Below are 18,449 nucleotides of genomic sequence, written 5' to 3'. Positions count from 1 at the left end.
ATCCGTTACACTGTTTTCAAAGCAGTGTAACGGATAGAAAACCCGTAGGTTCCAATGATGCATTTTTTAGAGCTAATATATATTATATGGAACTTTTCTTTACTAAATACAAGCCTCCTTAAGGTCAAGATCTAGTAAATGAAAGGTGCCTACAGGTTTATGAAATTTAAGATATAAATTCTTTTAATGGTGCTTTATAACAATATCTTTGTTTCATAGGGTGTACCAGGGCTTAAAATTGTGGTAAACACAATGAAAAATCATGTTTTAAACAACCATTTTCTATGAAATATGAAGGATAAAAGTAACAAATCTCGGGAGTTTTGTCCACTTTTCACTAATGAAATATATCTGGAATGCCTACAGTCTCTCCATAAATAGCATTAAACAAGCTCTTAACCTCCCCTAAGGGCCCTTTAAAATGATGTCAAAGTGAATATAGGTACCAGGATTACTTTTCATGTGATTAAATAAAGAATGTAAAAATATTGTTTTATTTGCTACATAATTCCTTTAAAGCAGTAAAATAGGGGAAAAGATTCATCAAATCAATTATGACGTCATTATGGTTCTAGCCCCCAAAATACGGTCTGGAATCATTTACTAGATCTTGACCTTAAGCTTACAGTTAATATTTTCATGCAATGGATAATGATAAAAGGAATCAAATAATTAGACCAAATAAATACTGCAAATCAAGGGGAACAAGATCTTACAAACAACAGACCTGATGTGACAGCGGCTTGTTCCGGTACCTCTGATGCCACTTCCTTCAAAGACTGGACATATTTGACTTTATCAACAATTGGGAAAATGAAGTTAAGTCCCTGAAAAATGATGGCAAAAAATTAATACAAATCTAGTATTTATAAATAAATGCCTTAACTTTAAGCAATTTAACAAGCTTTTACTTCTACAAGCAATTTTTAAATGGTTCTAATCTAATTTGTTCTACAGTGTTAATTATAAATGTAATGAAATTTTAAGAGATAATTGCATTTTCTATGTGTAGTCTCAGTAGTAGCTGAGCAATAAATCGGAAACAAATGATACTCACAGGTTCTAAGATTCTGTTAAATTTTCCAAACCGTTCTACCACCCACGCTTCTTGTTGAGGTACAAATAATATTACTGTGTTCATGGGTAATGATCTTGATGAAAATGCTGCATTCTGGCCCCATTGTGTCAAGATAACTTTCCTCTACAATTGTAAGATTGAATGCAGTTCATGCTATGTATAACACAATCTAAACAAATATATCAAATAACCATGAAATTAAAGATTTTTTCTAAAATCATGCAATATTGGTGTATAATTGGGTTCCCCTCAATTTTTTGTTTCATAAATTAGTGTAAACCATTGCACTTCTGCATTTGGATTAGCAGCAAGTCTGTAGCTCTGGGTCTGAAAAAATATTGGTGGACAACTTGGACATGGCGGTTCCTAAAACCTAATATTTTCAGCATTTTAATAAGTTGTAATTTATGGCAAACAAAAACTTGCTCTAGTTGTGGAGTGATGTATCTTATTTTCGAACATATTCTGTACAAATATTTGGTTTCAAAAAATTCCTAAGATTCTTCTACAGACATTGTCACCTTTAAATATTTGCCTCTGATATCAGGGATGGGGTAATTGAAAAAAGTATTTGTAATTGAGTGTAATTAATTACATTTTTCAAAGTAATTGAAAGTAATTTGTAATTGAGTCTGTCTTCAATTACAAGTCATTGAATGTATTTAAATACATTCCAAAAATATTGTGTATTTTCAATTACTTTTCAATTACATCTCAATTACTTTTTTTCCAAGTTTAAAATATAAAAAAGGTGTCTTATAATGATAAATAGATTTTATACATGTTTGGCATGGACTTTTGTTTATACAATAATTAAATGTCTTGTAATGTTTCATTTGTTTATACAGCATAACACACTGCCCAGGGCAATAGGTAAAGATCTAATTTTGTGGAGGTGTGAACTCCTCTAATACCCAAGAACCCCCATTGATTTTAGACTTAAGGGAGTCAAAATATCTCTTTCTTGTGAATTATAGCAATTATTATTTATATACTGATATGCTGTACTGCCGAAAGTTGTACTTTCTGAATAAACATAGTTTTAATATGTGAATAAAAATTAATTCACTATAGAGAAAATATTATTCAGAACCAAAAATGAACTCAATGTTACTTAAGGATTAAGTTTACTTAGGGTTTGAGATTTCAAAAAATATTTTTACAAAGTTCAATATCTGAAGTCCAAAGTTGTTTTATCTCTGGACAATTTGTCCACCATTTTCAAGGTTTTCTTTATTTTGTAATCATTAGAAATAATAAAACAATTTGTAGGTTGGGAAATGATAAAATACGAATAGCTTTACTAATTGTATATTTGACTGAATCGTTTTAAGCTCATATTTTTAGTTTAATTTAGTCCGAATTTCCTCTATCAATTTGCAAAATTGTACCTGTTTTTGATCGAGTTTTACAAAAAAACTGACTAATAGGAGCTCCAAACCATTGATTGCCTAAAACTGTTTTTGTTGTCTGTATTATGTTGACATTAACATTATATAAAGTCAAGGATTACGTTTACTCAGGGGCGAAAAAAAATCCACTAATAGGAACGAAAAACTACTTATTCTACATTGCAGCCCCACTGTTGTGGTGCTATTTTTCACTTTCAAATAACTAGGTCAATGACCTACTTTTTCTGCTAGTGACCTCTGAATGTTTTTTGAAAACAATGTAATTGTAATTGCAAGTAATTGATAAAATTGTCAATGTATTTGAAAGTAATTAATTACTTTTCAAAGTAATTGACCCCAACTCTGTCTGATATTCTATTACAGTTCAGTTCAGTTCTTTATTAACTTTAAGCTATACAGCTCATCAGTGCAATAAATATAAACAATATACACGTACAGGTAGGTTAAAAGGAGAATGTGGCAGAAGTGTACATACATACTATGATATCAACATCTAATTTGCATTAAGTAAATCTTTTCTTAATTTCAAACCAAAGTGAATAAATTTACCCAGATTACATAGTTCCTTTACATTTTCAACATTAAAAAGTTGCAGAAGTTTACACATTGAAGGTTTTTTCCAGTAATAAGGCTTAATGTATTTTTTGCGATAGCCTTTGTATATGGGACATATTAAAATAAAATGAAATTCATCTTCAATAGAATTTGAACATAAAAAACAGTTTCTATTGTGTCTTTCACACCATTACACACCATCACTCACCCCATAAAGTGAAGTAGTGTAGTTTGTTTACCAGTATATATTATATAAATAGTGCCTGTTTGGGAGGGTCACAGTTGAAATTGACACCCCGAGGAAACCATTGACAGTGGTTTTCGAGGGATGTCAATTTCAACTGTTATCCTCACAAACAGGCATTATTTATTTTATTATACTGAATGTCTTAATTTTAGAAAAATTTTATATTGCTTTTATATAGAAATGACGTGAATTCTACGGCGAACCGTACGTGCATGTAACAATTCGTTGTGTTACCCCTTGCTAAGTGTATTGCTAACGCTGAGGGTAATAGAACGGATTATCAACTGCATCTAAACCAATCAGATTTCAGTATTTAACATGAAAGTATAATAAATAAAAAAAAGCGACTTTTGATTTACAAGTGTATTGAACATACTTCATTCTCAGAGGTCAGTTAGCATGTTTAAGAGAAATTCTGAGGCAAGTAAAGCATCATTGATCAGTGATAAATTGTTGGTTAGCGTGTTTAATAATTCAGTCGTAAATTGTCCGAAAAATTTAATGGTACTTGTAGTGCATGCTTTTGTGCACCGTAAATTGCAACATTTTTAAGACAAGTAAGGAACTGTAGCTCCCAGGTCATGCATCCAATTTTTTTTTCAGACCGAGAGCAGAAGATCTGCAGCTACACTTCGATCAAACAGCATTCAGGAATAAAAGATCAATTCCAAAAAGTGACTTTATCCGCATCTTGTTAACCACATCTTTTGATTTTTGCTAGGAATTTTTTTGGGTAAAATTTTTACAAATATTAACTTATTCACTACAACATCTTTTTCTTGTCTGTACGCATTATGCAAGAGAAGAAAGAGATTTCATAACGCATTGTTGTGACTACGTAATATTGGTTACGTAATGTAACGTAAATAAAAATATCCAGTTTTAAAATTTAGAATTTATTAAAGTTCAAAATCACAATTAAAGAAACATCATTTTAAAAAGAAATCCAAAGTGAGAGTGACAAATAATTATCAATCCCGCATGTCTCATCTTTGACAACTCCTCCCCTTTTTCTATAAAGGACCAATGAAATAACTCCAAGATGGAACCAAAATTTGGGGAACGCTCAAAGACATAAATTCTCAAAACAGGATACAGGAGGGAATTACTATAATAAATTCAAAGACACGCAAGTCTTAAGGTCTGACCATCAATCAGATAAACGAAAATAAACAAATGGCAATAAACAGGGGATCACTGTGAGAAATGGATAAGGGAGAGGAGGGAGATGTCAACATGAGAGATCACAAACAGATGCGGCAATGTATTTCTAAAATGATCAAACAAATTAAATTTCAAACATAAAATACCACTCGGTCTACAAAAGGAAATTAATTCAATATGAATGAAATATATAAAAATGTTGTCTTTATCAATAAAATATACGTATGTATATAACATCCGCCCCGAAAAAAAAAATTGACATTCAATTTTAGATATAAAAAAAATTGATAAAGACAATAAAATCATACTGCAAAAACATTAAAAAAATAAACATTACTCACCATATAAAAACACAAAACTCAAGTCATGCAAGTAAACATTAAACACAACTGAAAAGATAATGATCATGTCACCCGAAAATTATTTTTATCACTTTCACACTGTACATGATTTGCGCAGTACATGTACTCACACATTCTCCTTACACTGCAATGTCATGGTCATTATCCTAACTTTTAAACTTTTTTTTTTTCTTTACTTTTTTATTCTTTGCACACAAAAACTACTGAAAAGTTTAACAACTAAATTATATCAATCTTGTCTTGAAAATATTTCAGTCGCCATAGAAATGCATAAAATATAACCCTGTCGGAATAACACATCCTTGGTTAGAAACAGCAATAACTATGTCAATTATTCAAGATATCTCAAATACTATAGAATTGCATAAATTATAACCCTGTCGGAATAACACATCCTTGGTTAGAGAGAGCAATATCTATGTAAACCACAACAAAAAGTTGCATATATTTTTATATGACATAAACAAAATGAACTCTCAATATATCTCGACTTGTATCATAATTGTTAAACCTTGTCGATGCATCCATCTAAGTTAACACAATACAGACAAGATACATTTCTATTCTAAACAATTCATTTACATTTCAAAAGTTGTACATGTAATCCTTTTGGAATAAAACATCCGTGATTACATTCAATGACAAAATTTGTAAACAGTTATCTTCATAAATTACTACAGGTCAAACATACTCTGCAGTAAAATGAAAATACACACAACTAAATATAGCACACTGTCAATAAATATATCAACAGAATGCATAAGAAAATTACAGATTAGGTGGCGGTCTTATTTCAATTGCGCGTCTGGCTTTGTTGTTAAGTGCAGACCACGGAATCCAAACTTTGGTAAAATTTTGAAGAAATTAAATTGATTGTACCATACTAATCCAAACGTGCAGACATTGAATTATAACGAAAACGTACATGTAAATACACAAATTTTCCTAACTGAAAAATGTCATACTTATCGGCACCAGTTAATACATCATTCTTGGAGCCTAAGACAGATGCCGCATTTATCCCGGGCGCTGTGCATTTTTTTGTTCGGAATTACGGACTGTTTTCTTTGTAGCGAACAGACGACATTCCGCGGCGGTATGTCCGGTCTGGAAACATATCTGGCACTTTGCTTGAGACTTTGGGGAACCGTGCCCGGTCCAATTACAGCTTCGTTTCAAGTGTCCTGCTCCCCCACACGCGTGACAGGTAGGCAAATCCCGGTCACGTCCAGTCCGCGGTCTAGAAGTTGGTGCCTCTAATTTTTCTAGACGGTGACTGATGTCGCGCAACATGCTAAAGAGGTGTTGATTATGGCCCTGGTTGGTGTTCGACTCTGCTGGCTGTACGGCTGCGACCATTGGTGCTGTGGCGGAAAGGGATCTATATCCATAGGCCTCGCCTAACTTTGCATGTTGCAAAGCATCCTTGAAAGATTTAACGGACGCTGTCCGTACGAAAAATGCCAACTGATCAGGTAGTTCGTTGACGAATTTTGTGATTAAATCTCTCTCGGGTTTTTGCAGGCGGGAACCCTTTTCCATTATCTTACTGTGAAAATCTTCCAAGGGTTGTGAAGATGCCAACCTCAGCGCTTCGAAAACTGCACTCTCTACAACCATATCAGGGTCAAACATTCCCTGTTTTGCATACTGCTCTGTAAACGCATTTTTTAAGGTAAACCATGTGCGTTTTACAGGGATCTCTAACGAATTAAACCAAATCAATGCCGGTCCAGATAGATGGAGATGGAAAGCTGCAACACGTCTATCATCAGTTGTAAGATTTTGGTATATACAAAATGATTCGAATTCCATAAGAAAGTTTTTGCCATTTTCGGAACTAAATCCACTGAATTTTTTCAAAGATACTTTGTCCGAAATTGATGAAACATTGTTTCCTCGTGAATAATTTAGTGAACTTCGAGGATTGAAGACAGGAGTGTCATCTAGCCCAACTATTGATAACAGTTGGAGGTGTACTAAAATCACTGTTTAGTCCTCGTACAGGCGTAAACATTGTTTTGTTTTTTTAACTCAATAAATTAACGCAAAAATAGTCCAAAAGAAGCACAATACGAATTTAGATTCTCCACCATGTTGTGACTACGTAGTATTGGTTACGTAATGTAACGTAAATAAAAATATCCAGTTTTAAAATTTAGAATTTATTAAAGTTCAAAATCACAATTAAAGAAACATCATTTTAAAAAGAAATCCAAAGTGAGAGTGACAAATAATTATCAATCCCGCATGTCTCATCTTTGACAACTCCTCCCCTTTTTCTATAAAGGACCAATGAAATAACTCCAAGATGGAACCAAAATTTGGGGAACGCTCAAAGACATAAATTCTCAAAACAGGATACAGGAGGGAATTACTATAATAAATTCAAAGACACGCAAGTCTTAAGGTCTGACCATCAATCAGATAAACGAAAATAAACAAATGGCAATAAACAGGGGATCACTGTGAGAAATGGATAAGGGAGAGGAGGGAGATGTCAACATGAGAGATCACAAACAGATGCGGCAATGTATTTCTAAAATGATCAAACAAATTAAATTTCAAACATAAAATACCACTCGGTCTACAAAAGGAAATTAATTCAATATGAATGAAATATATAAAAATGTTGTCTTTATCAATAAAATATACGTATGTATATAACAGCATATGAATGATATGATACTTATTAATGATTTGCTTTTCACATTAAATAATGTTTTTTGCGTGAACACTCTGTAAAGATATCATTTGAGAAAAAAATAATTTTAAAAGTCTTACAAACCTGTAAAAATCGTAGATTTCTTGGTATCGACATCTTCGACACGACTTTGGCCGGAGAACTGTAACCGGAAGCCGTGTTTATCATGAGAAATTTAGAACCGTACTTGAACAAATTGTAATATTCCTGACAGTGTAAAGAAATCTATTTCAACAACGATCTTTAAACCATACAGATATTGTAAATATTTTGATTTTTTTTTAAATTAAATACATTGATGCTTAATATAATATACAATTACTTAGATAAAAATTATATAAAAACATTTTTATAATATATTTGTTTTTGTATTTTATAAAATGTAAACATTGAATATTTTGTTTCAAAATGAAATAGGATCGGACAGCAGGCATAGCGTATTTTTGTCCAACTTTTAGACCCAATCTGTGAATCAAGCAATGAAGTACTCAAAATATTAATTAAATACATTGGTGGATCCAGGGGGGGGGGGGGATTCCGGGGGGTCTGACCCCCCCCCCCCCTAAATTTCTCTTGGACATATGGATTTTATTGAAAACTTGTAATGCAAATTTGAAGGCATTTCCCCCCATTTATAATATAAATACTGTAATTATCTCCAAATAAATTGTTTATTGACAAATAATGAATTTTGTACATATTGATTTTCATCAATTGGACCCCCCCCCCCCCCCCTTTTCCAAATTGCTGGATCCGCCTCTGAAATAAAGCCTCTGTGTAGCAATCCCCTTTCTAATGTACTTTTATTAAAATCACAACTTTATATGTACATGTATATTCAAAAACACATTTTTGAATATAACGTTCTAATATATTTCAATAATTTTTGTTTGTACTTACTATTAAAAAGCGTGAAGCTATGCGTATGCATGTTTATACGACTTAATTTGCATCTCATTCAGCCCTAAATTTAAGGTCTTTCGATTGTCGCATGACGTCATTGTGAGCATTCCGGAATATTTTACCGTTATCGTTTATAATATCAGTGTAAAGTGATGCATGGTTTTGCCAATATTTCTTGATTTAAATTGTGTTTAACACATTTTAAGCTATGTAAAGTGAAATGACACTAGTCTAATGTTTAATATTTTATAGAGAGTATTTTAAGTTGAGATCGCTTAGTTCATTGAAAAACCGATAAAACCGTACATAGGAAAAGTTGATAGAGACTACAATTCATAATTTTTCACCTATAGCAAAGTAAACATTTTTTGCAGATTTCGATAGGACATATAATGAGTTATAGCGAGCGCAGCTCGCCGGCGCACAGCGCCGGCGCGAAGCGAGCTCTACCGGCAAGGCGTGTGTGAATAGAAAATTCGGACTAGTTGCACATTCATTCAACGGATTTTTTTGGCGTCAGTAAATCGGACCAGTAATGCCTTGTTTTAATCGTCCCAGTAATTCCCTATAAATATGGTTTCCCATTTCACACTCTCACGAGAACAAGATAGAAGACTTATTTTATTTTTTTTTTGTTGAAAATTATTTTTTATTTATGTTGACAACTTTGTTTATGTTGGTAAAATACAATAAATGATTAAAAAACAATGAAGTAGCTTCTGAAGATTTTATATACACGTAAAAAAGAGTTGTATATATAATCAAGGTAGTCATGATCTTTTGCACAAGGTACAGTATCTACATTCTGTTTGTAATTTGTATTCTTTTAAGGGTTCCCTGGGCATCATTCTGAAGCCATGGATAAACATTTACATGCCCTTGACCATCTTCATCATCAGAATCTACATTGATAATGTCATCCAATCTGTCATTCTGTAAAATACATATATTGTGAAGTATGCATGTACAAACTACAGTTTGACACATATCCATTTCTTTTTTAATATTGAGATACTTGAGTCTTCTAAAGCGTCCTTTTAGTAATGCAAATGCACGTTCGATAACTTGTCTTTTAGAGGACAACTGCAAGTTGTAGCGTCGTTGTTGTTGGTTCAAATGGCCATTATCGCGGTAAGGCGTAAGAAGCCACTGTTTGAGGGGGTATGCTGCATCTCCTAAAATATGGTAGCGTCCATGTGCACATTTTTCGAATCCAGCTTCCCAGAGATTAGAATTTCTTAGTACTTTAGCATCATGTACCCTTCCAGGCCAACCAACATTAATATCTGTAAACAGTAGATCATTTTTACAAACACCCTGAAGTATGATAGAATGGAACTTTTTTCTGTTATAATAAGAACTGGCATTCTGTAATGGTGCTTCGATTGGTATATGGCAACCATCGATGGCTCCAATCACACCTGGAAAATTATATGCCCCCATTTCATCAAATTCTCTTGCAATGTTGGGAAAATCTGCTACATCTGGCCATTTTATACATTTGTTGAAAAAAGTATCAATCACAGCCATTATAACCTGCTTTTTGCTCTTAAGAAAACAGTGTTCACTTACACCAAAGCGGTCACTTAGTTCGCAAATAGTTTCTTGAGATGCCAGGTACCTTAAGGTCATTAGAATTTTTTTCTCCAACAGAATTTGGGGTCTTCCACCAGAAACAATACGTGTACTTAATGTTGGATGAAGAGCAAGATTTTCACATAAAAGTTCAAGAGTTTCTCTATTTACTTTAAAAAACCGTTTAAAAGAGTCTGGCAGGTAGTTTCTAATTGTTGTCTCATAGTATCTCTGAGACTTTATTCTGTCATCTCTTACACTGAAAAAAAAATAAAAAAATTAAATATAATAGTTTTATTAAAATTTTCGAAATGCAAAAAAAAAAAAAAAAAAAAATTGCTCCTGAAATGGCAAGAATATCTTCCAAATCAGTCAATACAAGCATTTTTAAAAATAAGTATTGCAAGATGGAGTGGATCGAATGCCCCTCCTCCATAATACGATACTTTAGGAATGCATTTCTAATGAGAAAATGAAATTTGAGAGTCAGTCGTAGAGTTATAAACAAGATACAAAGCTAAAAAATCTGTTACATGTATGTAAACAAGGCTTATGCCCTGTTTTTGTTAACATAAATTCAATATAGCAGTAAATAATCATTTCAAGCTGATTTTTCAATCTTTTAGTTCGCTTTAAGCATAAATAAACAGATCCTATCGTTCATATTATGTCTAAAACTGGAATTTTAGTGATTACATTCATCTTGCGTACATTAAACTTGCTCCTGAAATGGCAAAAATATCTTCCAAATCGTCGTCTTCCTCATCACTTTCGAGAACATCATTTATAATGTGTAGGCCTATCGCTCCTACTACAATGGCAGCCATTTTCCGGCTGAAATTTTACTCGTTTCAGAAATCTTGCCGCATCAATGTGATCATGTGATAAAAGTGAACCGGCTCGTCGCCCGGATGTCTGAAACAAGTGCGCCCTTTGTACATAATGCATTGTAAATAAAATAATTCCATTACGTTAGACTAACAGAGTTGTCGTTCCTTCGAGTGACGTCACAATGGATTTCTTGCACATTGCACATGGGAAAAGAGTACCAATTCATTTCCCATAGGGCTCAATGTTAACCTAAACCCACCTGGCTAGTTTGCTATTATAGCGAGCGCAGCTCGCCGGCGCGCAGCGCCGGCTAGCGAAGCGAGCTCTAAGAACCAGTGTGCGCGGGAAAAAGAACGAGCTAAACCTACAGTTCATCAAACAAAAGTTTTTGTCTACGTCCCATAATGCTCTCTAATGTTTTCACCCGTGGTGCTATGCGAAAAATGGCCGACTTTTAACTCGTAATTTACGGTGACTTAAAGTTTGAAGACACGTTTTGAGTACCGCATATGCTTTGGCGAGACTCAAAAGATTTGTTGCATGCTTCCATACCTCCGTATTGAGTCGAGAAACGTAAACAAAGACGAACAAAGTCATGGATGACGTCACAGTGCACTCGCACTATATTTCCCGCGATAAATGTAGAGGTGGATCAAACATCTGTAATGAGTGTACTGGCTATTTCAGTATAGTCTGCGATACCTGCCTCATTGACATATGATTTGTTTTATATTGTTTTTGATATAGATATTATATAAATAAATACTAGCAAGAGCCATACTTTACTCAATTTTTAAGCTAATTGTTCATCCATGTATACAGTAGGCAGGTAAGTATAACGTTATGAGTAGGGACGAAATAAACTATAGGACATTTTGAACTAAATAAAACGGAATAAAGAGTTAAAATAAACAATTAAATTTTTTTATGTAGATAGTGCATATATAGTCAAACCATTAAATTTAAAGGTGGGAAATTACACACCTACAAACAGGGACCGGTCTCTCTCTCTCTCTCTCTCTCACTAAAGAGGGGAAAGGGGTTGCGCTGTATGTATCATAACCATTAAAATTAGTACCTTTGGCATACTTATTGTAGAGCAATACTCTCTCAAAAATTCTTTGACGTTCGTTGATACTTAAATAACACTAGGTTGACAATGATGCAAGGTATGTGTAATTCTTGCTGCGCTCGCCAGAACGGTAACACCGTAAAACATATTACTTACAGACATATCCTTGGTCACATTTGAAAGTTCATTCCAAGCACTAACACAAAATCAATAGAAATACATAGGGTCCAATGGCGTTTATAGGTCAAAATTGAGCTTGTTTACAACTTACAGCGATCCGCAGCAAATAAATCCAAGTCCCAAAATTGACACCCACCCCTATTTCAACCCCTCTTATTTCTTTACTTTTTGCAGTACTTCTTCAATCCATCATTTATTTTAAACAGTGATAAATTTACTTTGAAATAATCATTATTTCAGCAATTAATTCAGCCAATCACCTTAGCCATACCTTTTTCTGCGCGGCTCAATCTTGTATTAACGCTTCTCTGATGTCAACATCCGGTGCATTGGTACTCTCATTCCACATTGATCCCACAGAATTTTTCGGAGTCAGTAACTTTCGACCCACAATGCAATTTATCAATGTCGGACGATCTCACTAGACTTGATTCCTTCTCGCGAGAATCAAAGTTAAACTTTTGAGAAACAGATAAATTGTGTAATTTCAAGAATATCATGCTTTTTAAGTAAACAAAACAGTATATTTCACTTAGTTTTTTTCAGGGTTTTTTTCAAAGAGACAGACGACACTTGACCGACGTGAACTTTGACGTCACAATAAGGGGAAATTACTCTAAGTAGTTATTGTAAATCTGCTGAAATATAAATACCAAAATCTTCTCAAAATCTTGCAAAGCTAACGAATGGGGACTTTTTTTTTTAAATAGGAAATAAAACAGTTGTAACTTGCTCTCATTTGGATGAATGCTCACATTTATTTTATTCACTATATATTTACAGTAATTTCCAGGAACGTTTTTTAAAAGGGGGCGCGGCAGCATCATTCAAAAAATATTTACAAGCAAAATGAAAAAGAAATTCTCAAAATCAGGGAAATTCTAATCCGGGTAAGGAATGGTGAGTGCGTAGTATGCATTTAGCTCTTTAACTGCTCAACGGTATCTTTGTTTTCACATTTATTACATCCTCCCCGGGGGGGGGGGGGGGGTCCAAAACCGTTTTTCTTATATGATCAGCAATTTTTTTTTATACGTAAATTACATTTTTTTTAAACGGGGGGGGGACTCTATGATAATTTTTTATATGTACTGTACTAATTTTTTATATGTACTAAGTTTAAGAAAAATGTCTGCTACAAGAAAAGAGGAAATAAACTGCAATAAACATTATGTTAAAATCTTTATTATTCAACAACATTGTATCTGAGATAAATTCTATTTAAATAAATAAACAATCTTATAAATTCTGAATAATGAAAATTTACTAGAAAAAATAGGCATGTTTATATTTTATTTTGCATTCAAATTCAGTTACGTTGATACTTTTATTTTTATTGATTTATCATAATTCATTATTTGATCACATGCTGCGCTCGCCCCAACGGTCGCACCGTAAAACATATTATGTTCCAATTTTCAATAAGTTTGAACCATTATTTCAAAAGTTATAGCCGTTTTGGGTTGTTAAACTGTACTTATTCATGATTGAAAAATTGTATCAAAATGCACTTTAAACGTAACTTTAAATCATAAGTTCCGTACGAGTTAACAACGGGGGTTCAAATTTTCATTTATTAATTCAGACGTCAATTTTTAATTACATAGCTAAGTAACCCAATTGGGCGCGAAGTTGGCAGTCGATTGATTACTTTAGAGCGATCGCACGCATTGTCTAAACCTCCTTTAAGAATGCGAACTAAAACTGTTTATAATGTAGTTGTTCTCTTTAAGACGTGTCTGTTTTAATTTTGAGAATAATGAGGACCGAAACGATCGGATGGTGAAATCCTGTGTAACCGTGAATGACTTGGCGTTGTTAGACTGGTCCTCTGTCTCTATCGTATCATCTTCGCTAGCCAAGTGTTTTCGGTCCACTCTGCTCCCCACAAGAGGAGAGGTACGGATCAGAAACCCTTGACTTGGGAAGATGCTATCGTATATATCGCGCATAAAGGCATTGTCAGTCTAAGCGTCTGTTTGACGTACAGCCCAGTACTTTATCAGGTCGACAGTATGTACACTATTTTTCAATTTGTTGGAGCTTCCACAATTTCATAATTTTTAAAAGCAATTTTCACGCATATCTGTACCATGTAAATTGTTTATGCTAATAGCACGGGTAACGTCTAATCTTAGATGAGATTATAGTGTAGTAGCTTAATTGTATGTTGTCATTGGTAACATCTGACGCCTCAAATGTGTAGAGATCTATGGTGTTTTATTATTTTTAAATGCAGAACTATGATACACATTTGATGTATTTTTATAGATTAGAATATTGTATTATACGCTATTTGAATTCTCCTGAATTTTGTTTGTATCCCTTTTTTACCTATGCGCAAAGTAAATAAATATTTCATCAATTTCAATTCGTGCCCCTGCTAACTCGGTCCAACTGAATTATGAAAAACAAATCCTTAAAGTTTTGCGATATACACAAGATAAATTGACTGCTGTTTCAAAACACTAAATTTAAACAGTCAAATTGCTTAATTGATGCAGAATCTCTTCCGTAATATTTCCTTCAATCACAGATTGAATAAATCTGTTATCAAACTATATCTTGGGTATTCTTTATATATACTTCAGTAAGTCGTTCGTAGTTTTGACTGTTTTCTTTAATAAAGACAAATTCTTTGTATTGTCTGGCTTGTTTTAAGGTTACCTAGTGATGTTGCAGAAATCTTGTTGATCTACATATTACACTTGAACAGCACTAAAAGAATCTGAAGAGACAGCATGAGGATTGCTCAGTTTAAAGGTAATCTATCAGAGTTATCTATGTACTATTATTTGTTAATTAAAAAACTATTTATTTGTTAATTAAAACACTCATTGAGTCTTACCTTTCACGAAGCCTGTTCTATAGCTTTATGTTGGGTACACACTCTGTTGTAAACATAATATTATGCATTTTATGCTCTGAACATTGCATTTCTCGGAATTAAAATACTGCATTTAAATCATCATTAATTTAACATTTAGAATTCGCACAATGGACAAAATTCCTGTTGTTTTTCTTTATTAAATGCGCAGTTGTTCTGCTTAAATCATTAATTCTCATTCTGTAACAGATAAAGTTGAGAAGATTGTTACAAGAAAAGCAGCTACAAGCAGTGCTTCTGTACATGATGATAATGAGACTGAAACTAAGCGGCGATATAATCTCAGGAATAGAAAATTGCAGGACGAGAAAGGTGAATATTAATTTATAGTCTACCATTATGTTATTACATCATTTGAATTACATTGATGTATATAAATGATCATACCAATTCGATTTTCAATCTAATTCCCCCTCAATGTCTGATAATGTATTTTGTAGAGGCAACAAATATAATTCGTGCACAAAGCTTATTTTATTTTTCAAATCTCCCATTTCTAATAAAGATAAGGGTTATAACCACCTTTATCATACGGAAAGAAAACACAAGACAAAAATCAATGAATTTTAAAATTAAATACATGTATTATAAATATAACAATAGGCCACACACGGTTCACATGCCTGATAAAATGAACTATGATGATGCTGATGGTGGTGATGATGATGATAAGAAACCAAATCAATTAATACAAACACTTAAACTACACATTTGATTCACCATCTCGTGACTCTCAATCTGAAAAAGAATAAGTCCTGGTGTAGTGAAATAATTTTCTAGTATAAATAAAGTTTTAAAATACCTTTCACCGATCATGAATACAAAGAGAAAAGCTGTCAATATGGCAGCAAATCGCGTTTTCTTTTGTGTGTACGGTATCAATAATCCATATTTTAAACCCGAGTTGATAAACATTACCTATCCAGAGAAATGGGGTACTCTACATGTAATATTTTACCTAAAATAACTAAGTTCAACAAGTGATATTTTTTCAAAAAATTATCAAAAATCAAAATCCAAGTAACATTCACATTTTTGATATATGTACATGTACATATATGTTTGATATATGTATATGTGTACAATTGATTTGCAAAACAACTCCCTATCTTGTAAACTGTAGAAGGGGGTAATCAAACACACCAGTATGGGTATCCTATATGATATATTATGTGAATCACAAAAATGATTGTAAGCTCAACAGCTGGTATTTTTACCAAAATATTCCAATTCCAAAGGAATGTGCACAATTGATCTGCAAAACAGCAACATCCTATCTTGAAATTGTTGGAGGAGTTATTCGTGAACAGGAGAACCCTTTGGTAGCCGCCAGCCATTTCACAATTTAAATAACTGTAGTAATATGAAATATAATTGCCAAGTCCAAAAAAGGGGTCGTTGAATTATTCAGTTATTTTAGAAAAATCGTAGTCGAGGACTATTTCAACATTCCTTAAATCTTAATATCACACATCATATATAAAGCGGAATTTCTCTTAAGGATTTTTGAAAAGTGTAAAGCATGCTTATGTTTACTTTTGTTGACTTTTGCAGATCATTGTCCTTCGAATACTAATAAAAATCGACGAATAATTTGGCTACACAATGATGGGCCAACAAAAGTTTCAAAATTGAAAACAAATACATTGAGAAGAAGTAAAACGGGGGCTACCAAAAGGACGTTTTCAACAGAACAAGCCGATGAAAAAAAATCATCACATAAAAAACAAAAATGGAATCCGGGGAAAAGAATTCCAACAAAGTCTCTCAAAAGAAAGATTCAATCCTCCATGAACACAATTTCTAACAGCCGCAAAAAAGCAAAAACACTCCCAACGTTCAATAAAAAGTCTGGAATATCTACATCTGTCAATATGAAGAAAGCCCCCTCTTTAGCGATGAAAGAAACAAAGTCATCATCAACGTTAGCTCCTGCCATAAAAGGAGGAGTACGCGCTTCTCCTAATATAAAAGGAAAACAAGAGGGTTCACGGAAAACAAACCCGTCTTCTCAAAAAAAGAGAAAAGCAGCTCGAGTGAAGAGGTCGACTCCTGAGAAAAAATTGCAAATTAGAACCCAGCGATCAAAGAAAGAAAGATGTCGTAAAGAGTTGCCAGGGATGTTTGCGAAAATGTTTCTGAAGAAATTAGATCTAGTATCATGCATTAAGGGCATGGATGAAAATAACTATTCGCAAATACCTGGAATAAGCGTTACTCACGATAACCTTGTGTGGGTGAACCATCTGCAGAATAAAAAAGAGGTGAAACTATACAATTCTGCTGGGGAGCTTCTTAGATCTTTTGATTTAGACTACTATCCAGTTTTCAATTCTTGCATGCCAAATGGCGATCTGCTGGTGACACGAATCCACACTGTCGGGGCCAAACCTATCGTGGAATTATTTTCTCGGGAAGGAAAGACAAGAATGCTTGCAGATCTTTCTACACACACCGAAAAACTGAGTGGAATTATTTATCAGGACGAGAGAATATACGTCATAGGTCACAGCTGCTACAAGTCCAGCATTCTTAAACTTGACATGAACGGAGAAGTAGAGAAAGTCTTTGAACCAAAACCTGAATGCATTACGATAGAGCATATCATTTCTCAAAATGGTCAAATCTTTGCCCTGAAAAATGACATTTTCTCCATGCATCTGCTGGGTTCTGATAAAATTTCATCTGAGGCTATTAACAAAGTAGTGGTTGACAAATCATATTCAGCAAGTGCGTCTGTTGACAACTTTGGAAACATTATTATCGGAGTACACTCACCGGGTCCTAAGATTGTCATAATCGATCCAAGGCTAGAGCGTAAGCACGAGATACGTTGTGATTTCTCAGAGAGGATCCGCTCCACAGCTGTCGACAAACAAAACCATCTCTGGATTGGAACTGATGATGGACATTTGTACATAACAAAATATCTTAAATAATGACCTTTATTTTAATGGCAAGATTAATAAAATAGAAACAAAAATACCGTTGGTTTTTTTATGCTGATGTTGAATAGTTTTTTCCTTTATAACAAGAGGCCCATCGGCCTTGACGGTCAATGGAGTACCATACCCCTTATTTGAATCTGTCAAGCAATATCATATTTGCATTTTAAAGCTTCAGTTTTGAGTCTTAACCCTAATCCGGGACTTCTCTTACAAGATTCCCCGTTTTTTTTTTATTTTAGGAGCCAATAAATGTAATAATGTTTTGGTAAAAAGAGACCTGCGAGCTTTTAATAGTAAATCTTTTATGTTCACAGATTGACTTAAAATGTTCACAGGCATACAATGACAGGATTTAAAGTAGATTACTTGAAATATTTAATATGGCCAAGTCACAATCTATCATTTAAGTTTTCAAGTTAAAAATGTGCAATCGTTTAAGACAATGTACGGCCAACGACAATAGATTGTCGTAATGTCTCGAGTGACCTTAAAAATACATATTTATTAGATCGTATAATTTAATTTATCTTG

The 18,449-nt window shown here is 33.4% G+C and overlaps 3 protein-coding genes across 3 annotated transcripts in view; 1 reads left to right on the top strand and 2 right to left on the bottom strand.

The window, feature by feature from the left end:
- The window catches only part of LOC105322436 (stomatin-like protein stl-1), a 12,711-nt gene extending 4,987 nt beyond the window's left edge, over positions 1-7,724 (bottom strand). Inside the window, exons 1-3 of the mRNA XM_011421164.4 lie at positions 7,607-7,724; positions 1,058-1,201; positions 728-827 (exon numbers count right to left, since the gene is read on the bottom strand). Of these exons, the coding sequence (XP_011419466.3) occupies positions 728-827; positions 1,058-1,201; positions 7,607-7,690 (328 nt within the window). The 5' untranslated portion in view covers positions 7,691-7,724. The remainder of the gene's footprint in view (positions 1-727; positions 828-1,057; positions 1,202-7,606) is intronic.
- Positions 7,725-9,138: 1,414 nt separating this feature from the next.
- On the bottom strand, positions 9,139-12,053 carry LOC105346781 (putative nuclease HARBI1). The gene is made up of 2 exons (XM_066088820.1): positions 10,712-12,053; positions 9,139-10,259 (listed from the first exon to the last, which is right to left on the bottom strand). The coding sequence occupies exons 1-2, from the start codon at positions 10,825-10,827 to the stop codon at positions 9,224-9,226; spliced, it is 1,152 nt and encodes a 383-aa protein (XP_065944892.1). The 5' UTR covers positions 10,828-12,053; the 3' UTR covers positions 9,139-9,223.
- Positions 12,054-14,015: 1,962 nt separating this feature from the next.
- Positions 14,016-17,955, top strand: LOC105331808 (uncharacterized). Its single transcript, XM_034469479.2, has 4 exons — positions 14,016-14,096; positions 14,746-14,846; positions 15,160-15,282; positions 16,525-17,955. The coding sequence occupies exons 2-4, from the start codon at positions 14,825-14,827 to the stop codon at positions 17,907-17,909; spliced, it is 1,530 nt and encodes a 509-aa protein (XP_034325370.2). The 5' UTR covers positions 14,016-14,096; positions 14,746-14,824; the 3' UTR covers positions 17,910-17,955.
- The last annotated feature ends 494 nt before the right edge of the window (positions 17,956-18,449 follow it).

Source organism: Magallana gigas, chromosome 6, assembly GCF_963853765.1.
Source record: "Magallana gigas chromosome 6, xbMagGiga1.1, whole genome shotgun sequence".
Taxonomy (NCBI): Eukaryota; Metazoa; Mollusca; class Bivalvia; order Ostreida; family Ostreidae; genus Magallana; species Magallana gigas.
Note: the sequence above shows the minus strand (reverse complement) of the source record. Positions and strands in the feature narration are given on the sequence as shown.